This window comes from Microchirus variegatus (assembly GCF_963457635.1).
Source record: "Microchirus variegatus genome assembly, chromosome: 16".
NCBI lineage: Eukaryota > Metazoa > Chordata > Actinopteri > Pleuronectiformes > Soleidae > Microchirus > Microchirus variegatus.
Genome location: NC_139817.1, coordinates 17,793,841 through 17,803,557, shown reverse-complemented (window position 1 = coordinate 17,803,557; position 9,717 = coordinate 17,793,841). Strand labels below are relative to the sequence as shown.

The window sequence follows — 9,717 nt, the reverse complement described above, 5'->3', positions numbered from 1 at the left end:
TTAAATAAATTTTTCAGCAGAGACACAACAAAGGATAAGACAATAAAATGACTGCACCGTCCTTTTCCTTAATGACACACTAGCACTATATGCTGCTGTAATTCTTCAAACCTTTCTTCTGTCCTGGATGAGCTAATCCTTGTCAGAACCTTTCAAAGAAATCCAACAAAATGGACATAAAATCAAAATCTTGGGTTTGGAATGGAAGTAGCAAAAAAAAAAAAAATCCCATTTATTAACATTTGCTTATATTCTACACCTTTCAGGGCTTTTTAGACAAGAGAGCAATACAAACCATGAATGTGCCCTCACTGCCCTCCAACGCCCTGACACTGTGAATGTTTGCCATGTGATGAGGACGCGGTCACTTTCAGCCGACAGCATGAGGAACAAGATAGGGGGCAAGAAAAGGGGTGGAGGGAGAACGGGAGGTGAAGCTGTAGACAGTGGTTTAAAAGAAGATAGCAGGAGTAGAGGAGTCTCTGACAGTATGATGAAGAGGAGGAGGAAGGGGGTGGGGTCTGAGGGCAGTTCTGGGGTGTTGGCAAAGCCCCGCCTCCTAACTAGAAGGTCTTCCTGTGGATGGCACGAGCTCTGTCTTCTTCATATTCCCGCTTCGACACCCACATCTTTTTAAAGGTGTCCAGTGATGCCAGGATTGAGCCACTGTCAGGAGGGAGAACAGTCACCATTACTAATTTTACCACCAAACCAGTGTCATAAACACTGATGAAACCTTTTGAAAATGAAAATATCCATTATAAAAACATACGTTTAAGAATAAAGGCAAATGCTTTGTATTTACATAGCACTTTTCTAGTCTTGATGACCACTCAAAGCTGCTTTACACTACAGTTTTGAGTCATACAGCACATTTTGGATCACACATCTTTTCGAAAAGTTGAAACTATGCAGGGACGTGTGGTGATAGGGTAGGCAGGCAGTCACAGACCACTTGATATGTATAAAATGATATGTACTTGAAAAGTACATATCATTTTCTGTCTCTTCCTTTGGAGAAGGTCCTGCAGCTCAGTCGTGGGTCTCTCTCTGATAAAAGCTGCTGTTTTTCATCAAATGCCAGCCTTAAGAAATGTCTCTCTTGTGGAGCCATCATTACACCTCCTGCTCAATAGCTGGATGTAAAACAGCGAGAGGGCGTGACGGTGTGTTGACAATTGACGAAAGCAATGTGAACGTAAATGCAGCACAAACATAGTACAGTTACGTCAATAGGCAGCGTAGCATTGTGCTTTTTGACGTACATTTTAACTATACGGGTAACTGACTGCGCATGCACAAACAGTCACATTCACGGCGATGAGACAGAAAGGCAGAGCAGGTCTGTGCCTTTGCTCTGTAATAGAACGCTATGGTGAACGGCTTAACGGCTTGTGCAGCTGCTGCCTGACCAGAAAACAGAGCTGTTGGGTCGCTTTTATTATACCATGAAAATCACCAAATGCGGACACATTCAAAGTTATCTGAAATTAAAAAATTATAAATTAAAAAAAATAATCAAACCTTACATGAACTCAACCTCAAATTTTCCCTGACAGCCTAGGGTAGACACTGCCTACCCTTCCTACGCTGACTGCGCGTCACCGAAACTATGAACCCTGAAAAGTTCACTCTTACCCAATCCATGTGGAGTACAGCCTCTCTTGAGGAGCAGAGATCTAAAAAAACAAAAGAAAAATGGGTCACAAAAACAGGTTTTTGATCACAGTACTCGGTGAGAGGCAGTAAACATGAAGGAGTAACGTGAGCTTTAACCTAACCGGTGAGTGCAGACAAACCCACCTTGATCTTAACGTCTTTGGGTGCAAGCTTCTTGACTTCAGTTAGTAGTCTTTCCCCAAAACCTATAGATTAGAGGAAGTCAGTGTGTGAGTGTTAAAGAGTCAACTGTTCAAGTCAGATACTGAAAACAAAAGAAACCATACATTGGATTGGATCGGAAGGGAAAAAGTGGATCGTGCATCCCTATTCAATATTAAGTGTGGTGTCAGAACATATACTGAGACATGGACAGTGTTGAGTGACCACTACTAATACAGGCAGACATGATCTTACTGAAAACACAGCTGCCACTGAATGCATTTAACCCACTCAAAAGTCTCATTGAATAAAATCAACACCAACGTAAGCCTATGATACTGTACCTTAGCAATATGTTTGCCACTAAAAAGGCTTTACGTAAGGAACTGAGGTTTTATCACTTTTCAGCTGCTCAGTCTCCCACACCAAAGTCCATAGAGAAAATCAGTGTTTTTAGCTCAGGGGGAACACAGGAGCTGCTGGTCTACTGCCGTTTCATTTGATACCGAACACCATCATTAAGGTATAGTGCCTTGCAAAAGTATTCACCCACATTGGATTTTTACCTATTTTGTTACATAACAGCATTTAGTTCAGTGTTTTTTTAAATCTGAATGTTATGTGATGGTGTAATCATGATGTGATTTTTTTTTTTATCTCGATTTCATGTTGTTTTTTGTTTATGAATGTAAATTATTATATGAAATGTGATTTTGGCACAAAACATGGTGTTTTTCGTGAAATGTGACGGTACTATGCAAATAGCCTACTCTTATTTTGAAAATCCAACACCGGAACACCAGAGTCACCACCTGCCTGTCTGCAGCCCGCGAAAGACGAGACAACAGTCCGACGTCTAGGTTATATATGATACAGTTTTGTTCACAACATATTACCTACACAAAAATAAGTAAATGAACTAATGGCCAAGACCGCACTCTCGCGCTTGCTCAATCGCCCTCTCTCTCTCTCGCCACGTGCCATTAAGGCTTTACGCTCTCTGCGCACACTGGCTTAAATAAACAACAAACAAATGCCGAGCTGATCAAGGGTTTTGTGCAAGCAATTTAAGGTCCCGACTCTTGTCCCAAATATAACCGGCTTCATTCAGTGATTGAAACAAATATATAAACATTAATGAAACGTTTACATGCAGAGCGCTCTCACTCGCAAAACAGACAGCAGAGCCGCGGATGTGTTTTTCCACATTCGAATAATAATTTTCACTCCAGAAAAAATCCTGAGTCGTGATAAATGTGCTATTGATTGTTAATACAGGATAAGCATTATTTCTATCATTATTTCAGAGAGATTCTTATTTTTCTACCACTGACACTTGTTAAAGAGAGATTACTTTAGGCCTAATAAAGCATGTTGAGTCTTTGGTTATACAGTAGAGAGATATTATTTTGATGTAGATTAATTTTAAACTGTAAAACTTAATTTTCTATTGATAGAGGAAATCTGTTACGTTTCAGATACACGTTTTGAACAGCACGACATAACGTTAGCTTAGGTAATGCCCAGGTAATTGTTTATTTAAAGATGTTTATTTGGCTGTATTCAGTATAGACTAGCTTATTTATTATGGAAGCAAATGTGTGCCATTATCCAAAATAAAATGCATTAACATAAATGCTTTTTCATTTTCAAAATGCACCTGCATTTTTTGACTCATAAATAAAATTAATAATCAATTGTTTATTTAAAGATGATTATTTGGCTGTATTCAGTATAGACTAGCTTAGTTATTATGGAAGCAAATGTGTGCCATTATCCAAAATAAAATGCATTAACATAAATGCTTTTTCATTTTCAAAATGCACCTGCATTTTTTGACTCATAAATAAAATTAATAATCAATATTCCAAACTGATTTTTAATTTTCAACTTCTAGACTGCTCATCCTGTGCCTTAATTAAAAGACTAAGCAAACAGAGAAATGCTTTTTCGTTTTCATGTTCGCCGCAAAAAGTGTTTCATAATTCAAATGAGTTCGCAATACAGAGCAGCAAAGGATAGTGACGTCACTTGGCCACTCCCCTTGTTCTTAGAATCATGCTGAGCATAGATATGTAAAGTATAGATGTCTTACGGCGGAGTGTCAAACGACAGTATAGGCCAGCAGCGCAGACGACGCATCTTGCCTTTATATCTATAGTGCTGAGTAGGTACTATGCGTGATATCGCCAGACTGAGACTGAGTGATTGACCAGAGTGCCGTCACAGGAAGAAAAGTCTTACACAACTGTAGATCAGTTAAAACTAACGTAACAATCCCAAAAACGTGGGTTAATCTCCAACAATTACCGGGGGAAACGTCTATAATCTCAATAAAGATTCTGGTTTGTTTAGGAACAGCACCGCTGATTGTGACCGGCTGCATAGACGCTGCAGCTGTGCGTGTTTGTGTCACACCGAGTCTGTGCTCCTGAGAACTCCGACACAAGGATCGAGCCAAACAATAATGCTGAACTGTAGATCGGTTAAAACTACTTTAACAATCCTAAAAACGTGGGTTAATCTCCGACAATTACCAGTGAAATGTCTGACATCTCTATATTTAAAGGTCACATAGAGTGGTCCTGTTGCACATATATGTGAGTTATGGAGGTCTACTTACATATATTAAGTTGTTTTTATGGTCAAAATCCTCCTAGTTGATGTAAAAGAGCCGATTGAAATCTGTCCTTTTCGAAGCGCTTGTCAGTCGCGCTATTTCAGCCGTAAATCTCGCCCGAGTGTGTTGTGATTAGCCAGCCAGCGTAGCTCACGTCAGCTCTCAGAAGCGCAGCTCCCTCTCTGGAGCGGTGGATGCATTGCTCCTCATTACCAAAACATTGTTTTAACAGTGTTTAAAAATAGGTTCGTCACGACTCCCTGCCGCAGTCCCTTTATGACTTTAAACCGGAGTCAGACCCAGAGTCAGAAGACACTGTTGCTCGTGAAACACCTCCACAACAGACGTTATTCTTCTTCTGCGGTTCAGTGTACGCAACCGGATGTGCCCGGACTACCGCCCGGAGCAGGACGATCGGTTGTTCACGAGAACCGCTGTTTACGGAACTATAATGGGATTTTCAGTGATCTCGTTGAGCCCCGAGATTACAATAAAACACAACGTTCTCAGCAATGGCTGAACTGTTTGTTTCGAACCGTCAGGCTTCATAAACAAGGTAATGACGCAGATACACACCAAAAAAAACAGCGATAATAGGAACTTCCGGTCTAGTTCCGCTTTAACAGAGAAGTCTGGTCTGCGATGGTCCTCCACTCGTTTGTGTGGGTGTGTAGCAGAGCCAGAAGAAGGGGAGTGGCCACTGACGTGACTATTCAGCGCAGCTCCGTATTGCGAACTCATTTGAATTATGAGACACGATCAGTCGCTGACGTTACGCTGCTGTAGTGCGCCTGGTGAAAATCCAGGTTAAGGCCACCCCAAACGCACCACCACTGTGATTGAGCACATAATTAACCCATAACTCCTGAACACCAACCTTTAATCAGCGTGGATCCTCCACACAATACTATAGTGGAGAATAGTGTGCGTCGCAGGTCCATGTCAGACTTCTGGATAGCATAGGCCAGGACTTCATGGATCCCCGAGCTTTCATCTCCAATCAGATCAGGTCTGAAGAGCAGCTCTGGAGCACGAAACCTGGCTGGACCGATCTAGAAATCAGATGTCAGAGTTTTTTTCAGGAAGGAAAATATTTTCACGGACATTATGTGGAGATAAATCAATAAATCCAAAAGACCACTCTTTGACTCACATTTAAAGTGCTTCCGTCAGGTAGAACATACTGAGCCTTCTCTGTTTCTAAGGTTTCATCTTTTTGGGGGTTGAGAGAAAGATAACAGGCTCTCTGCAAGTCACAAACACATCCGTTTAGAAAAACTACATTAAGTCATCACTTGGTTTGTTCAAATTACCTCACAGCCTCTCCTCCTGTACCTCTTTGATGGTGCGAACAACCTCAAACTCTGCAGACGTGTTGAAGTTGTAGCCTTCTTTGCGCAGTAGCAGACGCAGGTACCGAGAGACGTCTCTTCCAGCAATGTCCACACGCATGATAGAATGTGGGATGGCAAAGCCCTCGTATATGGGTACAACGTGAGTCACGCCATCCCCCGAATCCAAAACAACACCAGTTGTACGACCTGTGGCGTACCTGTATAAAACAGATGACAGTCACATTAACTACAGCATATACAACAGGGTTCTAGCTAGTGCAATTTAACGCTAAACTGAGGATGTTACTCTAACGTGTCATATTCGTGGCTACTGTGATCTAATCATGCCAGCATCGAAGCATGGAAGTAGTTCTCATACTGAGAAGTGATAAAACTTCCCAAATAAATTAGTGAAATGAAAGTTGTTGGCCGAAACCGAAAAACAGAAATAAATGATTATGCCAATTCCGTACCATTGCGTTTTTTTTTGTATTTTTTAAATCTGCGCCTAAAGAAATATTGAATTTAAAGCAAATATCACCTTTAAAATATGCAGTAGGAGCTAAAAAAAAAAGAAGCCCATGGAGGTCATGTAACAACATGTGGACATGAGCTGTGCAAAGTCTGATGCTGCTGAAGTGAAGCAGAGTAATATGACAGAGGTATTAGTAAAGATATGTTGAGGCGTTCTCTCTTTTGGCCCAGCTTGGCTCCATCTGTGCCATCTGAGATTTCTTAGGTATCAAATAATTTAATTCTAATTACATGTCACTATTGGTATATAAAAAAAACTTGTTTTGAGGAAAAAAAAACAAAAAAACCAGATAACTTGCTATAAATCAATGCTCCCTGTGCGGTGCGTAATAACTCTGTGGCTCTGCGGCGTCTTCAGTTACGCAGCGCCATAGCTCTGGCTTACAATGGTCAATTTAGGTGATTGACAGCTCGTTTTAAACCTCTAAACCAGTAGAATCAGACCCCGGTCACCAAATGCGTGTGAATCACTTCATTAGCGAGTCAAAAGGACATAAATGCATATGACGCATTTGTGCGGACATTTGCCCTTCTGTAATCAGAACGATCTAATGTCGCTCTGTAATGATCAATCAGACCGGGAATAGTCGCAAAAGCATGCTGGGAAGTGTAGTTCTTCATTAGAAGTGGTTTTGTTCTGGTGGAAATAACTTGTTTTGATAAACAGCAAAGGTAAGACAACATTTCTGCTTGTATTTCTTGAAAGTCAGTTGTTTTGCTCCTATTTTGAGGCTGGATCCGTGAATCTTGGTCGTAGAGTGATAAAAATGGTTAGAATCTGTGGATTCTCCGCTGTCCAGTCGTTTACATAATCACGCTGACGCTCCGGTTCCGCTTTTCAATGTGTGCGCTGTAACGTTTTTTTTTTTGCTCCTGCTGGTTTGATCCATCTGTTTTAACTGTGTTTTGTGTACATACGAATGGTTTATATAAGCTTTTAGCGGAGTTTCTGACCTTTCAGTGAGTATGCAGCATGTCTGTGTTTGTTAAAGTTACATATGGTTTTATAACACTTTTGTCGTTGCGTGTGACGCTGCCCCCGGTACCAGGGGCAACCGCGAAGAAGAGGTTAAGGGCGCGATTTGGTGGCAAAAATAGGTTTGGTGGAATTTGTTCTTTATCATATTAACATATTATCTTAAAACCCTGCATCTTTTCATTTATTTGCATTACATACATACATGTTAAGATTGAAACGGAACTGACAGTGACTGAGTGTTAATCACAGCGTAATACTGTAATTTCTTGGTATACATCTACAAAGTTGAGTGAGGTTATGTGCTTCGGTGGATATATATTGATGTGGCTGTGAATTCTTTAGTCATTTCAGAGAAGAGGGTGTTCTTACAAGCTCAGCACAGCCTGCATGGAGATGAAGAGTGCAGGAACATTAAAGGTCTCAAAGAAAATTTCTGCAGCCTTCTCCCTGTTCTTGCTGGGGTTGAGGGGAGCCTCAGTCAACAGTACAGGATGCTGCCAAAGACAACAACGATGTATGATCAGTACTACACCCACTGGAGTGTCAGACAACAGTCAGCCTGCAGGGGAACTCACCTCTTCAGAGAAAGTCTGCAGCTGCTCCTTGGAATAAACATACTGCCAGATCCTCTCCATGTCATTCCAATCGTTCACAATCCCGTGCTCCATGGGATATCGCACTGACAACAAACCTCTGTGTTCCTGACAGGAGAGAGTTGGTAAGAAACATTAGAGAGGTGGTACTCAACACTTTTTTTAAAGAATACATGAAAACACAATATGATATTACCACAATACCGCATATGAAAAATATTAAACTATATATATTGTTGCACCCCCACGCTATGGATGGATGGATGGATATACTCAGACAGCTCTAGTGAGAGTGAGCACTCGGCACCATTAATTGGACTGAAATGTCAATTGATTTTATTTATGCTAATCCACAAAAGTTCATCATCATCAGTGAAAAAAATGATATGATTAAAAAAAAAATACTTGGCATCTCAAAAGCAACATACAGCCATGCAAAATATTTCAATATTTCACTGTAACGATTTCCCCCACTGCTATATTTTAGCCTGTTTTTAAATAATGCATTATGTTCATGAGTGTCCTCACCACGAATGCTCTGCAAATATGTGGCCGTTTGAAAAACAATGTCCACAGACAGTGGAGTAATGAAGGGAGGGGAATCAGAGAACATGCTCCTTAACCCTTAGATGCGCCTTCAGAAAAGTTACGTTAACACACCCAGCACACCAAATGGTGCGCATGAAAGTACACAGCTATAAAAATAGTATGCATTTGTATTTTTTTTTAAAGTTCTAGATCAACATCTGTTCTTTCCATGCATATAATATATATATATATATATATATACACATTTAGATTTTTTAACCCTTAAATTGCCAGGTTAATTCATGATGCCCCTTGATTTTATGATCTAAAAAACACAAAAAAATTAAATATTTTCAATATACTTCATGCAAACTGGATTTTTATTTTTATTTTCTTTTTGTGTTATTATTTTTTGTGTAATGGGTTAAATGGCCTTGTAGCCAGAGCCCGTGGCGAAAAGCAGTATTTTCCCTCGCAGTCATTTTGAAAATATTGTCTTCTCAGTTTACAAGGCCAAATTAAAGGGAGCCAGAGCCCGTCGTAAAAATGGCGGACACCGTGTTTACATTCTGGGAATGAAGTCTCATCCCCATATAGGCGAGTCTAAAAAGTGCAGAACTAGTCTTCGCCTTGAACGGACATTAAATTTTTTTTACAACTGAGTGAAAAACTGAGGGAGGGAAACACATTTTTTTTTACTTTTTTAATTCTAGCAATACAAAGCCACATGCAAACCAGTGAATTATCCCTTTAAGAGAAACACTGAGTCTGTGAATATAAAAGAACATATGACATTTTCCCATCACACTTCTAGCAGCAGTGATATGCCACTGACACTGCCGGTGCAAGATTAAATAGATAATATCTAGGACATAATTTCGAAGAAAAAGTTGCTTGGCCTGCTTAGTTACTTAGTGTGGGTTTGTGTGTGTGTCACCTCTGCCTTGGGTCCAATGAAGAGGTCTCCCTCCAGGGCTCCTGCCATCACACGTACATGCTTGGGACGCCCCACACTGAATAACACACACAGAAAAACAGATGATCAGATTTTCTGTAAAATTATCACGACTTTTAATCTGTTGTTTAATCGTTTCTCTGTCACTGTGTCAAAACCGCACTGTTAAAACAAAGAAGGAAACTCATTAATTTACATCTGGAGACAATAGGGATATAACTCAAAGGATTGCTGATCACGAAAAACTGGAACTGAGAACATTTCAATACACAGACCATAATTCACTTGACTTGGAGCATGATATAGATCCGGACAATAATTTCTTCTCCAACATCAACGACAATTGCTGCTAT

The 9,717-nt window shown here is 40.3% G+C and overlaps 1 protein-coding gene across 1 annotated transcript in view; it reads right to left on the bottom strand.

Moving 5' to 3' along the window:
- Nucleotides 1-494: 494 nt before the first annotated feature.
- The window catches only part of actr1b (actin related protein 1B), a 28,650-nt gene continuing 19,427 nt past the window's right edge, over nucleotides 495-9,717 (bottom strand). Inside the window, exons 3-11 of the mRNA XM_083902241.1 lie at nucleotides 9,347-9,422; nucleotides 7,864-7,989; nucleotides 7,658-7,782; nucleotides 5,777-5,993; nucleotides 5,595-5,687; nucleotides 5,319-5,493; nucleotides 1,804-1,865; nucleotides 1,639-1,679; nucleotides 495-666 (exon numbers count right to left, since the gene is read on the bottom strand). Coding sequence (XP_083758367.1) covers nucleotides 564-666; nucleotides 1,639-1,679; nucleotides 1,804-1,865; nucleotides 5,319-5,493; nucleotides 5,595-5,687; nucleotides 5,777-5,993; nucleotides 7,658-7,782; nucleotides 7,864-7,989; nucleotides 9,347-9,422 — 1,018 coding nt within the window. The 3' untranslated portion in view covers nucleotides 495-563. The remainder of the gene's footprint in view (nucleotides 667-1,638; nucleotides 1,680-1,803; nucleotides 1,866-5,318; nucleotides 5,494-5,594; nucleotides 5,688-5,776; nucleotides 5,994-7,657; nucleotides 7,783-7,863; nucleotides 7,990-9,346; nucleotides 9,423-9,717) is intronic.